The sequence below is a fragment of the Nycticebus coucang genome, chromosome 22 (assembly GCF_027406575.1).
Source record: "Nycticebus coucang isolate mNycCou1 chromosome 22, mNycCou1.pri, whole genome shotgun sequence".
NCBI lineage: Eukaryota > Metazoa > Chordata > Mammalia > Primates > Lorisidae > Nycticebus > Nycticebus coucang.
Genome location: NC_069801.1, coordinates 25,610,634 through 25,635,093, shown reverse-complemented (window position 1 = coordinate 25,635,093; position 24,460 = coordinate 25,610,634). Strand labels below are relative to the sequence as shown.

General features: G+C 42.0%; 1 protein-coding gene across 2 annotated transcripts in view; it reads right to left on the bottom strand.

The window, feature by feature from the left end:
- KHDRBS1 (KH RNA binding domain containing, signal transduction associated 1) overlaps positions 1-24,460 on the bottom strand; it is a 50,204-nt gene that overhangs the window by 4,135 nt on the left and 21,609 nt on the right. The window contains exons 4-10 of one of the 2 annotated variants that reach the window (XR_008376843.1): positions 23,872-24,018; positions 19,576-19,709; positions 18,880-19,081; positions 18,330-18,397; positions 15,790-15,848; positions 13,457-13,649; positions 10,803-10,862 (exon numbers count right to left, since the gene is read on the bottom strand). Coding sequence is in view for 1 of the 2 variants with exons in the window: in XM_053575565.1 (XP_053431540.1) it covers positions 13,552-13,649; positions 15,790-15,848; positions 18,330-18,397; positions 18,880-19,081; positions 19,576-19,709; positions 23,872-24,018 (708 nt within the window). In the remaining variant the exon portion in view is untranslated. Of the gene's footprint in view, positions 1-10,802; positions 10,863-12,307; positions 13,650-15,789; positions 15,849-18,329; positions 18,398-18,879; positions 19,082-19,575; positions 19,710-23,871; positions 24,019-24,460 lie in introns of those variants that run through there. The other variant, XM_053575565.1, reaches the window with a different exon arrangement.

Here is a 24,460-nt window from a genome sequence, read left to right as displayed (position 1 = left end):
AATGACCATACCCCCCCCCAATATTGTTCTCACCAGAAACCTAGAACCTTAGTATATCCCTCTCCTCCCACATCTAATCAATCACCAAACTATATTTATTCTATCTCCTAAAAGTTCTTGAATCCATTAACTTCTCTACATTTTCAGTAGTACCCTACCACAGACTTTTCTCATTTCTTGCTTAAACTAACGAAGTTTCCTAACAGGTTACCATAACCATTCTCCACTTATAAGCAAGTTTAAAATCAGAAATCAAAGAATGTTAATTCTCTACCCCAGCCCTTCCACCCATTCAACAGTCTTCAGTGATACCCTCAGAATTAGGTCTAGATTCCTACCTCACCTTGAACCTGTTTCAGTCCTACCCTCTTCCTAGAATGTGCTTCAGATCCTTTTCCCTTAACTGTCTACTTCAGTCTTCCTTTAGATGTTAGCTTAAAAACCATTTCCTCAGAGAAAACCCTAGAGTTAGGTAGTTAGGTTGTATGTCTTCACATCATCCTGTTTTGTTCTATTACAGAACTTAACACAACTGAAATTATTTGTTTGTATGTTTTATATATGTGTGTATATATATATATATTTTTTTGAGACAGAGTCTTACTTTGTCACCTTCAGTAGAGTGCTATGGCGTCACAGCTCACAGCAACTTCAAACTATTGGGTTTAAGCGATTCTCTTGCCTCAGCCTCCCAAGTAACTGGGATTACAGGTGCCTGCCACAATGCCCAGCTATTTTTTTTTTTTTTTTTTGTAGAGACAGAGTCTCACTGTACCGCCCTCGGGTAGAGTGCCGTGGCGTCACACGGCTCACAGCAACCTCTAACTCTTGGGCTTACGCGATTCTCTTGCCTCAGCCTCTCAAGCAGCTGGGACTACAGGCACCTGCCACAACGCCCAGCTATTTTTTTGTTGCAGCCCCTATTTTTTTGGGGCTGGGTTTGAACCCGCCACCCTCGGCATATGGGGCCAGTGCCCTACTCACTGAGCCACAGGAGCCGCCCAATGCCCAGCTATTTTTAGAGAAGAGGTCTCACTCTGGCTCAGGCTGGCCTTGAACCTGTGAGCTCAGGGCAATCCAGCTGCCTCAGCCTCCCAAAGTGCTAGGATTACAGGTGTGAGCCACCTTGCCCAGCAGAGGTTGTATGTTTCCCTTACATACACTGTAAGCACTGTGGAGTCAGACCATTTTATCTTGTTCATACACCACTGAATCTCTGGTGAGAAACACATAGTAGGCACAATTTACAATACTGTGTGTGTGTATATATATGTATATATATATATATTTTAAAAAAGAATGAAAGGAGACATTTGTTTTGATTTCTGGAGAGAAGCTTATAAAGAATCCTGTCAGAGCACAATGTATTCCTCTTTATCATAGGTAAATGAAGAGTTTGTTTGCTACATTCCAACCCCAGAGAGCCTGAGAGATGGGTAATACCCAGCTTACACTTAAAGCCGGGTGATGTATAGGAGTCATGAAGGCTGCTAGAGTCAGAAAACCCCAGAGAAGGATCAGCCCTGTATCTGAAATGAAATTCTTCTATCTCAAATTCTCACATACACCATGGTGCCGGCAACAGTTGAGACTGGTTAACCTGAGTGGGCCAACATGGTTTCCAGATGTTGAGAAGGGAACAACGAATGGAGGCCTTTAATGCAGTATTATGATCAGAAATAGTGCCCGAATTTCTAGCAAGGTGCCCTATTTAGGTAATTAATATGGGCTAACAGACTGGCAATGCCTCACACTCTGCCTAAAAACATCTCAAATGAGCTGTCTTTTTGCAGGAGTCCCATGACCTCCCCAGATTTACCCTGGACATAACAAGACCTCCTTGAAGCAAGATATTCCCTACCCTGGAATAGGGAATATCTTGGAATAGGGACTCCTCCTTCGATAGGAGTCTCCTTCTTTTTTTGTGGTTTTTGGCCAGGGCTGGATTTGAACCCGCCACCTCTGGCATATGGGACCGGCGCCCTACTCCTTGAGCCACAAGTGCCGCCAGGAGTCTCCTTCTTTTGGAAAAGAAAGCTGCAGTTGACAGAACACTTAAATAGGAATGTAATTTAACAGACAACAGATTAGAAGACCTGCAAGCCAGGGGTTGGAAAATTGATTCTAGAGGCTACTGAACATTTTGCTTCCAATTTCCCCTTCCCAAAGACTTGAGTTTGCTACTTGAGTGCACCCTCCTTGGGAGCACAGAGCAGCATGAAGCCCCTACAGGACTGAAATACAATGCCCACCATAGCCCTTTGCTCTTCAGAGGCCTGGAAGGGCCAGGAAACAGAAGACCAGGTAGTTAAGACAGTATAGTGTGCTTCCTCACCTCCCCCAGCAGCTGCTCTCTTACACAGCTGTTTCCAGGCTGTCTGCTCAATGCTATTAAATATTCATCAGATGCCTGCTAACTTTAAACATGCAGTGACTATTAATTGGGAGAACAGGAAGTATGTGTGGGTGAGAGACAGAGGAGGGGAAGGGAGGGCTCGTAAGTATCCAAGTCTTTTAACTTCAGAATCTGGAAACCAAGCTGGGGGTGCCAATCCTATACTCCAAAGCCAGGAACTACTTTCAGCATAAGCTGATCTTGTGGTCACTCTAGATACAGAGAGAGAAAAGGAAGCAGCTAAGTAGGAACAGAAAGACGTGGGTTTAAACTCAAGTTCTTGGACTGTATTGTCATCCTAATCTCCAAACTAGTGATTTTCTTTTCTTTCTTTTTTTTTTTGCAGTTTGACTGGGGCTGGGCTTGAACCCGCCACCCCCAGTATATGGGGCCGGTGCCCTATTCCTTCAGTCACAGGCACTGCCGTACACCAGTGATTTTCAACTGGTATCCCATGAGGGGATCTTAGGTGTGCCTTTTTAAAGACCATTAATTATTTTCAAAAGAAGTTTAAAGTTCAAAGCACAATAAGCATATATATATATATTTTTTTAATCAACTTTTTTTTTTTTGTAGAGACAGAGTCTCTACTTTATGGCCCTCGGTAGAGTGCCGTGGCATCACACAGCTCACAGCAACCTCCAACTCCTGGGCCTAAGCGACTCTCCTGCCTCAGCCTCCCGAGGAGCTGGGACTACAGGCGCCTGCCACAACGCCCGGCTATTTTTTGGTTGCAGTTCAGCAGGGGCCGGGTTTGAACCCGCCACCCTCGGTATATGGGGCCGGCGCCTTACCAACTGAGCCACAGGCGCCGCCCTTAATCAACATAATTTAACTGTGCTATGAAGTTTAACTATAGGTTCAGGTGTGCTATGAGATAAAAAAGGTTGAAAAACACTGCTCTAGACATTAGTTTCTCACTCTGTGTACCAGGGATAATCCATGCTTCACAGGATTAAGAAAATTAAATGAGATGCTGTATATGATACTCTCGGCACAGAATTAGAACAAAAAAAAAAAAAAATTTTTTTTTTTTTTTTTTTTGAGACAGAGCCTCAAGCTGTCACCCTGGGTAGAATGCTGTGGCATTATAGCTCACAGCAACCTCCAACTCCTGGGCTTAAGCAATTCTCTTGCCTCAGCCTCCCAAGTAGCTGGGATTACAGACACCTGGGTATCTTTTGGCTGTAGCTGTCATTGTTGTTTGGCAGGCCAGGGCTGGATTCGAACCCTACAGCTCTGGTGTACGTGGCTGGTGCCTTAGCTGCTTGAGCAATCAGCGCCGAGCCAGAATTAGAACAAAATTAAGAGCTTAAAATGGAGGCAGGGACCTCATCCATTCGAGGTAAAGCAAAGCCTTGCTTATGAGCAAAGTTTTTTGTATTTTTTTTTTTTTTTTTGGCCGGGGCTGGGTTTGAACCTGCCACCTCCATCTGGCATATGGGACCAGCGCCTTACTCTTTGAGCCATAGGCGCCGCCCATGAGCAAAGTTCTTAATCAGTGGAGACTCATAGAGTTTTGGTTTCCAATTAACAGGGTGTGTGAAAGGAATTGGATATGAAGAAATTCTCTTAACATATGGCAAAGTCTTAACATTCCATCATCAAATAGCCCAAATACCTACCTGGTGGAGCCCATAGCTCAGTCGGTAGGGCGCCAGCCACATAACACTGAGGCTGGCAGTTTGAACCTGGCCTGGGCCAGCTAAAACAATGACAACTGCAATAAAAAAAAAATAGCCAGGTGTTTTGGCAGCGCCTGTAGTCCCAGCTATTTGGGAAGCTGAGGCAAGAGAATCACTTAAGCCCAAGAGTCTGAGGTTGCTGTGAGCTGTGATGTCATAGCACTCTATGACAGAGTGAGACTCCGCATCAAAACAACAACAGCAACAACAACAAAAGAATCAGAGACCTAAATGTAAAAATTAAAACTAAAAAACTCTTCAAAGGAAACTAGGTGCAGGTCTTCCTGAGCTTGCATAAGACAACAGTTTCTTATCTATGACACCAAAACCACTATCAATAAAGAGTAAGAAATAAACTATCCTTTATAAAAATGAACAACTTCTGTGTTCAAATAAAGATAAGGCCCTGAATGGGAGAAAGTATTTACAAATCATATTATCTGGTAAGGGGCTAGCACTCAGAACATATAAAGAATTTACCAACTCAGTAATAAAAAGACAAATAATCCAATTTAAAAGTCAATTAACAGCCTGGCATTGTGGCTCACACCTGTAATCCTCGCACTCTGGGAGGCCAAGGTGGGTAGACTGCTTGAGCTCAGGAGTTCAAGTCTAGCCTGAGCAAGTGCAAGGTTCCTTCTCTACTAAAAATAGAAAAACTAGCCAGATGTGGTGGTGCAAGTTTATAATCAAGAGGATCACTTGAGCCGAGTTTGACACTGCTGTGAGCTATGATGCCAAGGCACTCTACCCAGGGCCACACAGTAAGACTATCTCAAAAAAAAAAAAAAAAAAAGTCAACAAAGTATATAAAGAGACATCTATCCAGAGATACATAACTGGCTATTCAGCACAGGAAAAGATGCTCAATGACACTAGTAATTAGAAAAATGCAAATCCAAATCAAAACCACAATGAGATACCACTTCATAACCACCAGGATGGCTATAATATAAAGTGTCAACTAAATGTTGGTGAGGATATGGAGAAATTGGAACCCCCATACATTGCTGGTGGGAATGGTACAAGCCCTGTGGAGAACAGTTTGGCAATTATGCAAAAAATTAAATACAGAGTTACTATATGACTCAACAATTTCTCTCTTAAGTATATACTCAAGAAACTGAAAACATAGGCCTACATAAAAACATGTATGCCAATGTCCAAAGCAATATTATTCTTTTTTTTTTGAGACAGAGTCTCACTATGTTGCCCTTGGTACAGTGCTGTGGTGTCACAGCTCACAGCAATCTCAATCTTAATCCTGGGATTAAGCAATTCTGTTGCCTCAGCCTTTCAAGTAGCTAAAGTAGCTGGGACTATAGGTGCCTGACACAACACCTGGCTATTTTTTGGTTGCAGTTGTCATTGTTCCTCAGAAGGCCAGGGCCAGGCTCGAACACGCCCACCTCAGTGTATGTGGCTGGCACCCTACTCACTAAGCTATGGGCACCTAGCCAGCAGTATTATTATTTTTATTTGAGACAGAGTCTCTTTACATCGCCCTCAGTAGAGTGCTGTAATGTCACAACTCACAGCAACCTCAAACTCTTGGGCTTAAGCAATTCTTTTGCCTCAGCCTCCTAAGTAGCTGGGACTACAGGCACCTGCTACAATGCCCAGCTGTTTTTTGTTGTAGTTGTTTAGCTGGTCCAGGATGAGTTCAAAGCTGCCACCTCCGGTGTACGTGGCTGGCGCCCTGGCCACTTAGCTACAGGCGCTGAGCCCAGCAGAATTATTCTTAATAGTCAAGAAGCAGAAACATGGTCGAGTATGGTGGCTCACGCCTGTAATCCTAGCACTCTGGGAGGCTGAGGCAGGGGATTGCCTGAGATCATAGGTTCGAGACCAGCCTAAGCCAGAGCGAGACCCCATCTCTAAAAACAGTTAGGTGTTGTGGCGGGCCCCTGTAGTCCCAGCTACTTGGGAGGCTGAGGCAAGAGAATCGCTTAAGCCTAAGAGTTTGAGATTGCTGTGGGCTATGATGCTATGGCACTCTACCAAGGGTAACAAAGGGAGACTATCTCAAAACAGTAAATAAAAGGAGAAAAAATAAAAAATAGCTGGGCGTTGTGGTGGGCACCTGCAGTCCCAGCTACTTGGGAGGCTGAGGCAAGAGAATTGCTGAAGCCCAAGAGTTCGAGGTTGCTGTGAGCTGTGTTGCCGAGGCACTCTATCGAGGGCGACAAAGTGAGACTCTGTTTAAAAAAAAAAAAAGGGTAGAAACAACCCAAATGTCCACCAATGGATTAATGGACAAATAAAATGTGGCATATGTATATAATGAAACAGCATCTGATGGTATGAAGGAACAAAATACTGACATACTCTAACATGGATAAACCATGAAAGCATTATGCTAAATTTAAAAAGCCAGTTACAAAAAAGTATATATTGTATGATTCCACTTATGTGAAATGTCTTGAACAGAGAAGTCTATAGACACAGAAAGTAGATTAGTAGTTGCCTAGGGTTGGAGGGGATAAGTGGACTGAGGTGAGACAGATAAAGGGCATGGGGCACTGGGTTTCTTTTGGGAAAAAAGATGTTCTAAAATTGATTACGGTGATGACTGTATACCTGTATAGATACTAAAACCACTGAATTATATACTTTCAATGGGTGAATGCTATGGCATATGAATTATATCTGAATAAAGCTGTTGCCCCCCAAAGCCCCTGAAAACTCCAGACTTTTTTGCCAACATGATAGTTACAGGATCTACAGAGACAGGATCTGTTTTTTTTTTTTTTTTTTTTTTTTGAGAGACTCAGTTTATCGGCCTCAGTAGAGTGCCATTGTGTCAAAAAGCTCACAGCAACCCCCAACTCCTGGGCTTAGGCTATTCTGTTGCCTCAGCCTCCGGAGTAGCTGGGACTATAGGCGCCCGCCACAATGCCCGGCTATTTTTTTGTTGCAGTTCGGCTGGGGCTGGGTTTGAACCCGCCACCCTCGGTATATGGGGCTGGTGCCCTACCCACTGAGCCACAGGCGCCGCCAAAGAGACAGGAGCTCTTAAAACTTATAACATGCCTTTTATTTTTATCAACAGAAGCTAATCATAGGCTGCAAACTGGTAGGCTAAGAGACACATTTGCCTTGCAGCAGTTGAATTTTATTGGAACCAATACTATATTTTAAAAAATCTGAGCAAACACTGAACAATTATACGTAAAATCCAAATAAACCAAACCAAAATCAAACAAAACCCGCTATTTTTTTGAGAAGGAGCATCATTCTGTCACCTAGGCTGGAGCACAGTGGTGAAATCATAACCTACTTAATGCAGCCTTGAACTCCTGAGCTCTAATGATCCTCCTACCTCAGCCTCCCAGGTAGCTGGAACTGTAGGCATAACCCATTGCATGTGGCTCAAATTTCCAGTTTTCTTGACAATCAAATCTTGCAAGTCTAACAAAAAAATTACTTTAGAGATGAAACAAGAATGAAAATAATCTTCCTGTTTTTTTTTTTTGAGATAGTCTCACTATGTCGCCCTTAGTAGAGTGCTGTTATATCACAGCTCACAGCAACTGCATCACAGCTCACAGCAATTTCAAACTTTTGGGATTAATTCTCTTGCCTCAGCCTCCCAAGTAGCTGGGACTACAGGTGCCTGACACAATGCCCGGCTATTTTGTTGTTGTTGTTGTTGTTTAGCAGGCCTGGGCCAGGTTCGAATTCCCCAGCCCTGGAATATGTGGCCAGAGCTCTAACCACTGAACAACAGGTGCTGAGCCAAAAACAATCTTTAATTACTTGAAAAGCTATTGCTTCAGAAGTCCAAAGTAGAACCAGTGTTAAGCTACTAGGGTGTAGGTCTCATTCAAAATGCGAGGAGTTCTAATACTTAGAGGTATCTCAAATGAAATGGGCTGCATTTATTTATTTTTTATTTTATTATTATTATTTTTGAGACAGTCTCAAGCTGTCACCCTGAGTGGAGTGCTGTGGTGTCATAGCTCACAGCAACCTCAAACTCTTGGGCTTAAAGGATTCTCTTGCCTCAGCCTCCCAAGTAGCTAGGACTACAGGTGCCTGCCACAATGCCCAGGTATTTTTTGGTTGTAGTTGTCATTGTTGTTTGGCAGGCCCAGGCTGGATTCAAACCTGGTAGCTCGGGTATACATGGCTGGCACCCTAGCTTCTGAGCTACAGGTGCTGAGCATGCTTTTAGAAGTAATATATTGGGCAGTGCCTGTGGCTCAGTGGGTAGGGCACCGGCCCCATATACCAGAGGTGGTGGGTTCAAACCCAGCCCTGGCCAAAAAACAAAACAAAACAAAAAGAAGTAGTATGTCATCTATCACTGGTATGAAGTATTATGATATATACTATAACATAAATGAAACTTGAAGACATTATGCAAAGTCAAAGGAGCCAGATTAGTGGCTGTCAGGGGCTGGGGAGAGTGGGAGAATTGGAAGTGACTACTAACAAGTACAGTATTTCTTTTTGAAGTGATGTCAGTGTTCTAGAATTAAAGTGTAATTGTTGCACAGCATTGCACACATACTAAAACCCAATGAATTGTATACTTTAAGAAGGTAAATTTTATGCTATATAAATTTTATCTCAATTAAAAAAGAAGGGTAGGGCAGCACTTGTGGCTCAAGGAGTAGGGCCCCATGTACCAGGGGTGGGGGTTCAAACCCAGCCCCGGCCAAAAACTGCAAAAAAAAGAAGGGTAGCCTGAGTGCCCGTAGCACAGTGGTTATGGTGCCAGCCACATACACCAAGGGTGGTGGGTTCGAACCTGGCTGGGGCCAATTAAACAACTACAACAAAAAAATAGCCAGGTGTTGTGGCAGGTGCCTGTAGTCCCAGCTACTTGGGAGGCCGAGGCAAGAGACTCGCTTAAGCCCAAGAGTTGGAGGTTGCTGTGAGCTGTGATGCCATGGCATTCTACTAAGGGTGACATAGCAAGACTCTGTCTCAAAAACAAAACAAAACAAAAAATACAAAAGGGTAGAGGACCACCAAATAAAATAACTCTTTATTAACTATGCAGGATATTTTGATGCACCTAGTGATATTAGCTATTATCATTAAATTTCATGTGATGATAAATAAGGCATGAAGAAGGGTTAAAGGGTTTTTTTTTTTTTTGAGACAGAGCCTCAAGCTGTCACTCTGGGTAGAATGCCGTGGCATCACAGCTCGCAGCAATCTCCAACTTCTGGGCTCAAGTGATTCTCCTACCTCCACCTCCCAAGTAGCTGGGACTACAGGCTCCTGCCACAACGCCCGGCTATTTTTTAGTTGCAGCCATCATTATTGTTTGGCGGGCCTGGGCTGGATTCAAACCTGCCAGCTCAGGTGTATGTGGCTGGTGCCTTAGCCGCTTGAGCCACAGGCGCTGAGCTGGGTTAAAGGTTTTGTTTTTGTCTGAGGTGAGATGAAGCAGAACTAAAACTGGTACCCAATCTTGCTTGTTTCTAAAGGAGTGGTTCTCAACCTGTGGTTTGCAACCCCTTTGTAACAATGAAAATACATCGCAGTGTTAGGAAGGTTGAGAACCACTGTTCTTTTTTTTTAGACACTGAGTCTCACTTTATCGCCCTTGGTAGAGTGCCGTGGCTCACAGCTCACAGCTCACAGCAACCTCCAATTCCTGGGCTTAGGCGATTCTCTTGCCTCAGCCTCCAGAGCCTGGGACTACAGGCGCCCAGCACATTTTTGTTGCAGTTTGGCTGGGACCGGGTTCGAACCCACCACCCTCAGTATATGGGGCCAGCGCCCTACTCACTGACCCACATCCCCTCTTTCCCTCTCCTTATAACACCCCAACTTCCTTTTGAGGAATTAGTTTCTTACTAAAAAGTAAAGGCATAAAATTCAAGCTAATCATCAATTCTCTCCTAAGAATTTGAACCTTGAGTAGAGGGAGGAAAAAAAAACAAACACAGCTGGAGTTTACCAATTTTTTTTTTCCCCTGAGAGTCTCAAGCTATTGCCCTGGATAGATTGCTGTGGTGTTACAGCTCACAGCAACCTCAAACTCTTGGGCTTACGCAATTGTCTTGCCTCAGCCTCTGAAGTAGGTGGGACTACAGGTGCCCACCACAACGCCAACGCCCGGCTATTTTTTTGTTGTTGTTGCAGTTGTCATTGTCATTTTAGCTGGCCTGGGCCAGGTTTGAACCCCGAGCCTGGGTGTATGTGGCCGATGCCCTACCATTGAACTATTGGTGCTGCCTGGTGTTTACCTATTCTAGTAGCAGTGCCCAAGCACTATTATATTACTGGCAGCCAGTTTGCTTCAAGATCATCCTGTAGTCTACCACCGCTATCCCAGTTTTCTGTAGCTACTATGGTTCCCATGCCAGGTTTGCTAGCTTTCATACTAAACCTCTGAGCCCTTGATATCTTTCTAATAAAGTCCATCATTTTATGTACATCAGCCACTTTGCTGCTTATAACCAATCAACACCAAATCAAACACTACCTCATCAGGTTTCTAATAGGGTAAGTAGAGTGGGATTCAATAGGTAAATTAACATATTCTGGTCTTAACCAGAAGTAAATTCAGTAAGGACTGTAAACCATCATATAAACACAGACATGTAAAAGACGGTACAGATGACTGTAGTGACAGTGACAAAGTGTAGTGTCAGTGACAAAGCAGTCCACTGACACCTTCCAGGTCACCTCCTGGCATAACTGTTCTACAGTCATGATGAAAGGCCCACAGTCCTTAACAGAAAGCTACCTTAACATACCTGACATGGGTCTTCACTACCCATTCTATTCCAGGAAATGCCTCAGGAGTTTTCTAGTACCTGAAAATGGAGAAATAAGACATCAGTCTTTAGAAGAGGAAGTTTTGAAGACATACAAAATAAAAGATAAAGAGATCCTGCGTGTAGTTTATACATTACAGGAGAGAAACATGCAACTTTCAAGAAATTTTAAGTAACATTTCATTGTGAATATCAATATGGGGACCTACAGGGACTCATCCTTATACATTTTAAAACAGCTGAGCAAAAAGCTTTACTTTAGGGTGCAGCAGGTCTAGTCTACAGTCATTGAAGTTTTACAATGTGTCATTTAAGATTCAGATTTTGTGCCCAGGTTACATTACAGTTCACTTGTGATGGGCAGGATTATTAAGAGTTATGGCTAATTTATGCGGCAGCATATGTTTTTTTCTTTTTACAGCTATTTTTATTAAACAAGTTTTGCAAAGTTTTAACATTAAAATTAACAGCTAAAGAACTGTTTATGCAAGTTGCTGACACAGTTTATGTAAAAGAGAAATATGTGCTATTAAAATCAGACATTTAGGTTACCTTTGGTTTTTTGCGATGCATGTTAGCTTTACACATCCTGATTCTCTTGCGATAATTTTCCTTTAAAAAGGGGGGTATAGAGTGATCTCTTTTCATCAAAACAAGACATAATGCCCTGAAAGCTGACTTCAAACCATGGTTGAAAATTCAGTTATTTACACTTTATCACAATCTACAAATACATTTTTTTTGTTGGTGTGTTTTAAAAAGAAAAAAAAATGTCCATCATGCACTGCTGCAGGCAGCTTGGCACTTCATACAAGAGGATTTTTCACCCCCGAGCAGTTTAGGTGGCTCTCCTAGGGAAGGCATGAGAACCCTGAGAATTAACATGGAGTAGAAATGGGGCCAACCAATTCCATCATCCTTTCTTAGTCTCTTAGGAGGGAATTCAGAGCCAGCCTATCATGCCAGATCCTGCCCCAGCTGAGTTTTTAACAGCATTCCTGGGTTTGGAAGGGAAACCCTTACAAGCACCCAAGATTTGCTGAATTGTCATAATAAGACAAGTGCTATCCCTTTCTAAGTTTGCAGAAATTATTTCATGTCACCCTTTAGGGCCAGCTACGAGCCCTAAGGAAGGTGCAAACTAGGACAGCTGGTACTTTAAATACTGAGACCTATGTATAGAAACCAATCCAAGTTTCAACTCAGTTGGGTTTTTCTCTCCAGAAATTAGAACTTTTGATAGGATCTGGATACAAGTGCTGTCAATAACTTCCAGGGGGTGAAAAAGCTTTGGTTATTTTTAAAACTAAAACTTAACAACTTCATAAACTTTTTTTTGGTAAACTTAAAATAACCCCCCCCCCACTTTTAAGAATGTCTCCAATTTTTAACAAGCCCATTAACTTTAGAGTTAATTTAAGTTTATTTGAAAGAGAAAACTATTTTATGGTCCACCCAAAAAAATGACAATTCATCACATTTACTTTGATTAAAAAAGGACTAAACTTTATTGACAAACTGCTGCAGACATTTTGACATAAGTTTAAGCTACCTATTTAGGCAGACTTAACACATGTAGCATTTAATCTTCCGAGAACAAAATGGGAGGACGGTACAAATCCAAGTAGGACTTTAACTTATGTACAAAGTGGATTTTGATTCCTTTTTCATTCAGCTGCAGTGTCCCTTTTTATATCATGCTAGTGTTGAGACATACTTGACTAACTTGGGAATAGTTCAATATTAACAGGTGTCAACTTAAGAAAATCATCAGCTTTTGGCCTCAGCGTCCAAGTGAGCTTTTTGTGGAGTGCAGAATCTCAGATGGACAAAATACTCGTCTTCTTAAATACTGAAATTTTAACTGTCAGTACTATGACTGAAAGATTGTGGCTAAAAAGCTCTGTATCAAAATCAATGCAGGTGGCCATCCCCGTGCCCCGTCAACCTTTTCAAAACCTATTCCCTCTCCCCCTAAGTATCTCTCAACACTGTATGTCTGGGGCTAGATTTCAAAACCCACATAATGAAAAAGTCAGTTTTACAAGCCTAATTTTGTTTTTTTTTTTTTTAAATATCAATTAACGTTAAAAAATTCCATCGACTATTTAATTCATGAGGATCTTTCGTATTAAAATTTAGCCTTAAGATTCAACCGCCATGTGTTTTTAAAGGAAACATTTTTTTTAGAGACGTCTGAGCTCACTTTTACATGGTGGTGCCTACTGCCATTAACATTTGTGATTTTAAATCTTAAACAGCCCTGAATTTTGAAATGTAGCCTAGTTTGGGATTCTGCAACTACAACTTTACGGGATGCCTCAAATCAAAACTAAGAGAAAGTTAACAAGTCTTTACTTCAGAACCTTTAAGCAAGCAATGTCATTTTTGAAACTAACAGGTTTGTGGATTTTTTTTTTTTTACTCAACTTTTTATTATAAAAGGTACACTTCTGTTTATATTTAAACAACAAAGAAAAAAGCATCTACACACTTAAAAAATTAATTCGATATTCCTAAATCTATTTTAACTCATTTTAAAATACTACATACAGAAGCCAGAATGCAGAGTTAAGAATGGAATAAGGTGGGGAGAAGAAGGGGACCACGAAGAAAAACACTTAGACAATTACTTGTCTGTTGTGGGTAAAGCAACAGGAATCCTGGGAGATACAAGAAATCAGTAACAACTTTGCTCATAACTGATATTTTCCCCTCATGTTTGTTTTTAATAACGTCCATATGGGTGCTCTCTGTATGCTCCCTTCACTGGCCTAGCTGGAGGGGCCTTCAGCGATGGCCTTGTCCCATTCCAGTCGTCCTGGCCTGTGGGAAAAGACAGTTAGATCACATGGTAAAAATCATCAAAACCACTGCTTTTTCCCCAGTTATCTTGACACCTCCTTGGTGGTCCTTGCTTGCTAATCTGTTTGGCCTTCTTGAGCAGCATGGGCAGTTTCACATAGTTTTGAGTGGAAGGACAGAGGGAAGAACTCAGAAAAGGCTGACACTGACTATGGAGTAATCTGTAGCAGTAAAGTTCTCCACAGGCAACAAGATCTATCCTCCAGTCTCCATACCTAGAAAAAACCAACACCTCTGCTTGAAGCAATAAGGGAGTTATTAATCTTAGTGGGTTATCAAGGGCCAAAGCAATTTGGCAGGCAGCCTCAAATAAAGTGACAAAACTTCTGGAAGTCTTTCTGGTTGGAAATATGTAGTCGCTCCTATGGAAACCTTCTGACTGGGATAAGAAAGGGCCACCACCAGTATGACTGACGCTGATCTGGTGGAAGGAGTACAATCAAATGTTGTATTTACAGCACTACATAGGAGAATTCCTTAGATACTTTCTTACATCAACAGCCAGACAACATGACTGACATCCTCAAATGGGTTTTCCTTTGTGACAGGAGAAAAGCCGGAGAGAGATGATCACTTATATCCGAAGCTGGCCTCTCTTTTACATGTGTGAAAAAAAGAGTTGTGTTTAAGCTTATTCTTCCCATTTGTTCCTAAACTTCACCCAGACCAGTTCACTCTTGAGGTATTTCTCCAGCTGCCTATACTCACAAGTATCTTCCTCTATCACTGGAGGTCTCAAATTCCTCTAAGGAAAGTTGCAGAGAACTCTCACTATACCCTTAGTATAATAACATGCCCATTCCTTTCTAAGTAGGCTTCTGGGTATCAACCAGACTGTTTTTCTAATTCTTTTTACAAAGGCAAAGATGTAACTGTGACATTATCATACCAGAAGCACAAGGAGCAGCCTACCTCTTTCAGTTCAGTCTTTTCTCCAACAAAACAGAAATGCAATCTGGTCAAACGCATACAGAGGCCACATTGTACTGTCTCACTGATGGAGGGAAACACCTGGGTGCAATCACACTATCCTTCTAACTAGTGGCAAATTAGCAGAGCAGTGTTATTAATGGCAACTATCTAGTGCCATTTAGCTATAACTAGCAAAAACTGTTTCCCTGGGCAAGCAGCTGACTGGCTACTTCCTACAGTGTTGAGTTGGGCTCAGCTTATCTATCTGTGGGAAGCCTTAAGGAGTTCCTTTTTCTCAACTAGGGGTAAGGGTACACTGCACCAATGTCTTAAGGTGAACTGTTAACTATCCAGCCCTTGCCAAAGACTCCCTAGAAGTCCCTCAAGTATATATGTTGAAAATATCTCACATTGAAAAGGCAGTTTTATCTGTATCCACTGCCACATGGCACTCCCTCTGGGGCCCATTAATATGGGGCCATAATTGGCTCTTAAGGACACAGTTGAGCAATGTGTTTTGAATCAAACCTCAGGGACGGCAGTTTGGTTCTGCTGCTGTTCCAGCCTCAATAGCTCTCTTGGGATCAAGCACTGAGTTGAGATGTCTCTAAGTTAGTAAGGAGCTTAGTGTCCTGAACTGGCTCCCGCCTCTATGGCCACTGATCTAACAGGTGTTATCCCTTAAACTGTTCTGGCCATTTGCCATCTAGATCCCTTTCAACTGGTATTTCTTCTACATTGAGAATTTTTTCATTGAGATCCATTAAAAATAATAATAATAATGGAGGACAGAAGAATAGAGTTAGATGTGATTAAGTACCAGCACAAAAGGCACAGAAACCTAACCCAGGTTCTAGCTGTCTTCCTGCCTAACGTAGAAAAAAAAATCAACATTAGCTTGAAAGCCTGCTGTTTCACCTAGGCCAAGCTGGACCCGAGTCATGTTTGAGACATGTACTACTGGCCTTCCAAGAGTAATAGTACCCTAACTCACTTTAGTAGTCCTTCTTTCTACGACACACCACAAAATTTAAATAAGAGCAGAGATTCTATTGATATATCTACTAATACTTTGCCTACTAAAAGTTTGTCCTTAGGTGTATTTCTGTCTGATTCCCAGCAATGTAGTCATCAGCATTCTTTCAGGCACTTTCTAGTAGTCTGCCCCACCACAGAAATAAAGACATACCATAAGCTTCATAAGAATCTTGAACCTCCCCATGTCCATAGTCATAATATTCTGAATCCCTGAGAAACGAAAGATAAAATATTAGAAAGCTATAGAATAACCCCATTTTCATTTCACCTTTTTCTCTAATACTTCCATATCTCAGTTATTTTACTGTATATTAACTCATTCTACCCTATCTTTAAACTGCACATTAACTTTATGATCATAGTAAACTGCACATTAACATATGTACTAGTATTCATAAAAATATATACATAATTTTTCTGGAGACAGTCTCACTCTTCTTGCCCCGGACAGAGTGCTATGGTATCACAGCTCACCTCAACCTCAATTTCTTGGGCTCAAGCAATTCTCCTGCCTCAGTCTCCTGAGTAGATGGGACTATAGGCACCCACCATAATGCCCAGCTAGTTTTTCTATTTTTAGTAGAGACAGTGTCTCACTCTTTTTCAGGCTGGACTCAAATTTCTGAAGTAAAGCAATCCACCCCCCTCCCCCTCCCAGAATGCTAGAATTACAGGTGTGAGCCACTGTGCGCAGCCTCATGAAATAATTACAACTATAGCAAAGAAAAATGGATACTGCACAATTTAAAGCGAAAAAGCACACTCCTAAATTAACCCTCTTAATCACAGTGTACATATAATGAAGTATTCATAGGGCTCATTAGAAGAGAATAAACAAACAGGAAAAGAACTGTTCTGTCCCTACTGAGATTCTTTTTCAATCACAAGTAAGAGAGATATATACACACAAAATGGCTTTTGAGAGAAATGCAGAAAAGTATGTAAGTTAGAGTAGTGGAATTCAGTTGCCTCTTAAAATTTTATGCAACTTATTTTTTTTAATTTTTATTTTAGATATATACATATATTTGGGGGGAGGGTACAGACAGGGTCTTGCTCTTGCTTGGGCTGTTCTTGAATTCCTGAAGTGAAGCCATTCTCCTGCCTTGGCCTCTCAAGTGTGCTAGGATCACAGGAGTGAGCCACTGTACCCAGCCTAAAAAAATTTTTTTTCCGAGACAGAGTCTCATTATGTTGCCCTTGGTAGAGTGCCGTGGCGTTACAGCTCACAGCAACCTGAAACTCAGGCTCAAAGTAATTCTCTTGCCTCAGACTCTCAAGTAGCTGGGACTGCAGGAGCCCGGCACAACGCTCGCCTATTTTTGTTGCTGCTGTTGCAGTTGTCATTGTTGTTTAGCTGGCCCGGGCCAGGCTCGAACCTGCCAGCCTCGGTGCATATGGCTGGCGCTGCAACCACTGTGCTACGAGCGCCAAGCCATGCCTGGCTATTGTTTGTTTGTTGTTTTTTTTTTTTTAGAGACAGAGTCTCACTTTATGGCCCTCGGTAGAGTGGTGTGGTGTCACACCTCACAGCAACCTCCAACTCCTGGGCTTAGGTGATTCTCTTGCCTCAGCCTCCCAAGTAGCTGGGACTACAGGCACCTGCCGTAATACCCAGCTATTTTTTATTGCAGTTTCGCCAGGGCCAGGTTCGAACCTGCCACCCTCAGTATATGAGGTCAGTGTCCTACCCACTGAGCCACAGACGCCGCCCTACACTCAGCTTATTTTTTTGTTGTAGTTGTCATTGTTGTTTGCCAGGCCCGGGCTGGGTTCGAATGCGCCTGCCTCAGTGTATGTGGCCAGTGCCCTAAACACTGAGATAGATACGGGCACCGAGCCCCAGCCTAAAATTTTAAACAACCTTAATGTGGCCATACTTTTTTTTCTTTGAGACAGAGCATCACTCTGCCCCAACAGAATACAGTGGCATCATCATGACTCACTGCAACCTCACATTCCTGGGCTGAAGTGACCACTGCTTACACCTCCTCAGTAGCTGGGACAATACCCATCCACCACCTCGACTAGCTAATTTTTTCTATTTTGGGGAAAAATGGGGTCTTGCTTGCTCAGGTTGGTCTCAAACTCTATCTCAAGAGATCATCCCACCTTGCCTCCCAGAGTGCTAGGATTATAGGTATGAGTCATGGCACCTAGCTAATATTTTTAAAAAATGAATCAAAATAATTCAAGGGGCTCAGCGCCTGTAGCTCAGTGGTTAGGGCGCTGGCCATATGGGGCTGGTGGGTTTGAACTTGGACCAACCCTGTTCAAACAAAAAATAGTCAAGTGTTGTGGCCTGCCTGTAGTCTCAGCTACTTGGGAGGCTGAGGCAAGAGAATCACTTGAGTCCAAGAGTTTGAGGCTGCTGTGAGCTATGACATCATGGTACTCTACCAAGGGCAATATAGTGAAGAGTCTAAAAAAAAAAAATTTAAAGGTATTTTCCCTTGCTTCCATGCAGTTACAGCTCAGGAATTTTTCATCTACTATTCCCAGATTTTAAATTATAATTTAAAGTTGATGATTATCCAAATTTGCAAACACAAGTGTGTGCCTCACTAATGTCAAGAGCAGAGAAGATACACTCAAAAGGCAAACCATTCTGTTCTGTAGGTGCTTCAATCTTAGTTCCTCTAATTCCCTTCTCATCCATACACAAAACAGTACTTCTATTGCCTGACTCACCCTTGGCTCTGGCTGTAATAACCTTCATAGCCTTCATAACTCTGTTCTGCATATGTATCATCATATCCCTAGAACAAATAAAACAAAATAGAAAGTCAGAACCACAGAGAGAAGAGAAGATAATTATATCCCACAGAGGACACAAAATTTTCTCCAAAATAGTAACATTACTGTAGAATGGTCAAAAGAGAAAGGGTTACATAACAAACAAAACTCAAAAAATATGATATGCTGTAGGTCTAGGATGAATGTAAGATAGAATATAAAGTACAATAATGAGCTTTAGTATTATCAGAACTAGCAGTGGGAGATCCCTTAGTAAAACATATTTTAAGACACAGCACATTTCCTTTTAAATGTATATACATATAGTAAAACATGCTTAAGCAGAAAAATCTTTAAAAAGTTTAATATTCACTGCAAAAGAAGGCAGGTTCCAAATCTTATAGGTAGTCTATGACACTTAAATAAAGGGCAATGGCCCTGTCATTCAACTTCCTTTAGCAACCTTCTAGGTATTGGGAGATGGCACACTGTTCAAATTTCTTACATATTCTTCATATGTTTCTGGTGCAGGGGGTGGAGGCAAAGGTATTCTCTGGATGCCTGCTGTTCGTGCTCTTGGTGTTGGAGCACCTCTCACAGTAGGTGGGGGTGGCACGCCTCGAGTCACGGTGGCACCTCTGGTGATGGCTCCTCTCACTGGAGTACCACGCACCAAAGCCCCACGAGGTGGTCCAACACCACGGCCCCTACAAAAAGAAAGTTTATTTTCAATGGAGCTTTTCATAAATATGCCACTTTCATGTTCATTTTATTTGCAAATTCAGGAGCAAGACCGACTTTAGGAAGCCTTAACCAGACTATCGTTAAAGCATAGACCAACATGCAGGTAGGTAAACAACCCACACTGGAAGATTCCCCAGGTATCATAGTAGACCAGTGCATCAGTACACAATCTTAGGTAGGTATGGAGAGTTTGAACACTCAATTAAAGATCAATCCCAAAAGGTAAAATTCTAAAGTCAGATCATTAAAAAAATGCTAGAACTGACCAAAATTAAAAGACTAAAAGTTTCAGCAGGACTGCAGCATTTGACTATGGTCAAAATCCCCAAGAACTCGAATTCTGTTTTTGATGCAATATACAAACCATGACACTTCTCCTAAACTGGAGATGAGAACACAGAGAGAGTACTAGTAGTCAAATTTATATCCTATTTCTGGCTGTCTCAATTATTTTTACCTAGGAACAGGTGGAGGGGGAGGTGCAGCTCCTCGACCTCTCACTGGCACCCCACGTCCACGAGAAGGCTCAGGTACTCCATTCAAGTATGACAGCTCTAGAAATTGTTCCTGGCAGATATCATCCATCATATCCTGGGAATGAAAGATAAAAGAAGTCAAGAAGTAGGCTTGGCATCCATAGCTCAGTGATTAGGGTGCTGGCCAAATACACTGGGCTGACAGGTTCAAACTTGGCCCAGGCCTGCTAAAAACAAAACAATGGCACCTACAAAAAAAAAAAAAAAAAAAAAAAAAAGCCAGACATTGTGGTGGGCACCTGTAGTCCCAGCTACTTGGGAGGCCGAGGCAAGAGAATCGCTTAAGCTCAAGAGTTTGAAGTTGCTGTGACACCATAGCACTCTACCAAGGGCGACATAGTAAAACTCTGGTCAAAAACAAAAAAACCTCAAGAAGTAGTATGTAACTTCTATTCCTTCTACTGAGTAGTCACCTGGCCCACAAGCACCTTGCATAGAGCTCAAATGAACTCTCAGATCACTCTCTGATGTCAAATGGCATTCCATCCATCACTTCTTTGAGGAAAGTCTTGATGGCAGAACCCTCATTATTCAGACAGAGATGTTCATGATGTGGTCCCTGCCTTGCTATCCAGATCACTTCAATCCTCTCTCCACACATAACCTCCTCTCAAGCCATGCTGAACAACTTGCAGTTCAGAGCCTGGCATACTCTCACATATCCATTCTTTGCAAATGTTTCCTTTTCCTGAAATAATAAAAGTCACTACTATTAATGGAGCTCTATGCACTGGATTTTATGTAATAAACCTTATACAGATTTTTCAGTTTAAATCTTCAAAATGACTCTGAAGTAAGTAGGCAGATCTCCCCATTTTACATTAAAAAACAGGTTCAGGGGGCGGCGCCTGTGGCTCAAAGGAATAGGGCACCGGCTCCCTATGCTAGAGGTGGTGGGTTCAAACTCAGCTCCAGCCAACAACAGGTTCAGGGAGTATAAATCAATCAGCCTAAGGACATAGAGCTAATAAGCAGCAGACCCTGGACGTGAATTCAGAATTACCTTGTCTCCAAAATCTAGACTTTAGGGTGGTGCCTGTGGCTCAGTGGGTAGGGTACTGGCCCCATATATCGAGGGTGGCGGGTTCAAACCCGGCCCCAGCCAAATTGCAACAAAAAAATAGCTGGGTGTTGTGGCAGGAGCCTGTAGTCCCAGCTACTTGGGAGGCTGAGGCAAGAGAATCACCTAAGCCCAAGAGCTGGAGATTGCTGTGAGCTGTGTGACACCACGGCACTCTACTGAGGGCGATAAAGTGACTCTGTCTCTACAGAAAAAAAAAAAAAAAAAATCTAGACTTTAGATCTACAGGTTATACTGTCTTTTCTGTCCATCCCAGGGACTCTTAACTCATCCTTACAAGATTTATCTAAAACAATAAGTCTCTTATAAAAAACTTTCTCTTGCTGCTATATACATACCTCCTCTTTTCCCAACATACCATGCAATTCTCTTTACCCAAACATTTACTGTATCATTTTAGAATTGTTTGTCTGTCACTAGATTGTGAGCTCTTCTGGAGCCATTTTTGTGCCTTCAGAACCAAGCACAGTATGCGGCATCTACCAGATATATAACAAATGTTTGGGATGAACAAGTAACCTGATGCTCAGAAAAATGAAATGATAATTTGTCTAGGACGAGGCAGAAAGAATTCCCATGAAGCTTTCTTAGTAGTTACTCTAATGGGAAAATGGAGGGCTCTGGTATAGATGCAAAAATAGGCTCACTTTTTTTCTTCGGAAGAGGGCATAACTGAGTCAAATGCTATTTGCAAGTCTTTTCACACATTTTCTATTGAGAGCCATGCGGTCTTAACACTCAGGCATTTATTTATTATTATTATTATTTTTTTTGTAGAGACAGAGTCTCACTTTTTCGCCCTCGGTAGAGTGCTGTGGCATCACACAGCTCACAGCAACCACCAACTCCTGGGTTTAGAAGATCCTCTTGCCTCAGCCTCCCGAGTAGCTGGGAGTACAGGCACCCGCCACAACGCCTGGCTATTTTTTTGTTGTTGCAGTTTGGCCGGGGCTGGGTTTGAACCCGTCACCCTCGGTATATAGGGCCAGTGCCCTACCCACTTAGCCACAGGCACTGCCCACACTCACGCATTTTTATATATCACAAGGGGATATGGCTTTAAGAAGTTACTACAGAGAAATCCCTTTCAGCTCTCCACTTCCTCCTACCTTATGCATCCCTGATGCCTATAACACACACGTTGGAGAATAAAGTACGCAGTATCAGCCCACTGCTCTCATTTCTCCCACTACCATATCAACAAGAAGGAAACCCATGTATCCCTGGCAGGCAATCTTTTCAAAGATTCACTTACATGGAAATCTTGTAAACCAAACCCTGAGAAATATAATGGACTAACAATAAGGAGGAGATAGGAATTCCCTCTATACTCATTCAGAAAACTGGATAGTCAGGATGCTTTAATAGAATGCCTCAAAAAGAGGGGCGGCGCCTGTGGCTCAAGGAGTAGGGCGCCGGTCCCATATGCTGGAGGTGGCGGGTTCAAACCTAGCCCCGGCCAAAAACCACAAAAAAAAAAAAAAAAGAATGCCTCAAAAAAAGGAAAATTTAGCCAGTTAATGAGGGGTTTTTCCCAGGATATTTTAAATTGTCTATTTTATGTTGAAGATTCTAATGAAGATGAGGCACTTGAAAGTGAGCACGGGTGTCCAACCTTTTGGCTTCTCTGCCTCACACTGGCAGTTGTTTTGGGCCATACATTAAACACACAAACACCAAGGAAAGCTGATGAGGAAAAATATCAAATCCATACCTAATTTTCATGGTATCTTCTACCACAAGTAAGCAAAAATGTCCTCATGGGCCACAGGTTGGACACAAAATGTTTGCTCTCACAATTATCATAGTCTCTGACAGCACATTTAGTTTCAACTTCCTCATTTTACATTCAAGAAAACCAAGGACTACACCTCACCTCCTCTTAGTTTTAGGACAAAAACACAATGCTTATTCAATTCTAGCTGAATAATACTTCAAATCCTTCCTTAGGTTTCAGATTCATTCTTGATATTAAATATTTAACACTATTATCTTAATAAAATAGCACCATTATCCATTTATTTAAAATAATAATCTGACTAGGCAGTAAGAACCGAGACAGATAACCTGGCCTTTCCCACTGTTCCTGGGCCTCAGTTACAGTCGGAAAGGAGCTGCACACCAGTGAGTTTTGTATCATCAACTGCCAGGCCTCTAACAATTACCCTTATCCTAAACCAAACTCGACTTGAGCAAACTCCTCCAGGAGAGAAAGCCCTGAGTACACCCAGGTCAGAATTCATCCATTAACACTGAATGCTATAAGCATGTTGCTGTCAGACTCTCTCTATAGTATAAACCCTTTGGTGCAGGGGCCAACCTTAGTCATTCTCTTAACACAATCTCCTGGTTCCACACTAGTACCAAATACCCAGCCTGGTCAAAATCCTATTATAACTCTCTTAACCAGGTATTAGAAAGCAGACACATTATGAACCCAAGAAACTGGCAATAGACACTGGTACACAACAAAAACCGTTATTAGTTAAATGTAGAATATAAATGTCTTAACACAACAACTAAGAAAATGCCAGGAAGGCTATGTTAACTAGTGTGATGAAAATGTGTCAAACAGTCTAAAAAAACAGTTTATGGTGCCCCATGATTGCATTAATGTACACAGCTATGATTTAATAATAAAAACAAACAACTATATTAGATAAGGAGGGATAGAGTGGTCTTGAAGCATGGTGCTTTGAGAACTAGTTACAAGTAATGGACCATCTCAGAAAAATGAATATAAATGTAGAATCTGGAATGCAATTACAAGTTATGCAGAAACCCTGATTAAGAACCCCTGCCTTTGCCATAGCATAAGTTCCCAATTCTCCCTTGCTCAGAAAATACAAAATATGAATTTTTTTTTTTTTTTTTTGTAGAGACAGTCTCTCACTTTACTGCCCTCGGTAGTGTCGTGGCGTCACACGGCTCACGGCAACCTCCAGCTCTTGGGCTTATGTGATTCTCTTGCCTCAGCCTCCCGAGTAGCTGGGACTACAGGCACCTGCCACAATGCCTGGCTATTTTTTTATTGCAGTTTGGACGGAGCTGGGTTTGAACCCGCCACCCTCCGCATATGGGGCCGGCGCCCTACTCACTGAGCCACAGGTGCCACCCAAAATATGAATTTCCTTACTGGTACTAAAAATTTCTTGACTTCTTCCATGGCATGGGCCATAAGAGCATAAGCCTCACATGGGGGTCCAAAGACTTCAATGAAGACATGTAGATCCATATTCAAGTGGGCATATTTCGGGTCTCCACCTTTGCGCAGCTCCTCCTCCTACAGAAAAATGCAGACAAATACCATCACATGGACTAAGGAGAAAACAATATTTTTACCCTTAGGCAAAAGAAACAGCATGATAAAAACCCCTGTCTTAGAAAAATAGGAAAGCTTAAGAAAGTAACACAAGCTTTGGAGAATAGTAATTCACACAACCTACTAAACCTGCACTAGAGTCTACTAACAGTTACCTGTCACCTTAAATCTCATAGGTTATTTATTGGAGTGCATATTAGAAGTGTAAAAAAGAAAAAACTTAATTCTAGTCTCTAGTCAGATAATAGCTGTTTGCCACGCATTTGCATATAGGTATAATGTATGGCCAAGCATTTATTTTATTTATTTATTTTAGACAGAGTCTTACTTTGTTGCCCTTGCTAGAGTACATGGAGTCATAGCTTACAGCAACCTCCAAATCTTGGGCTCAAATGATTTTCTT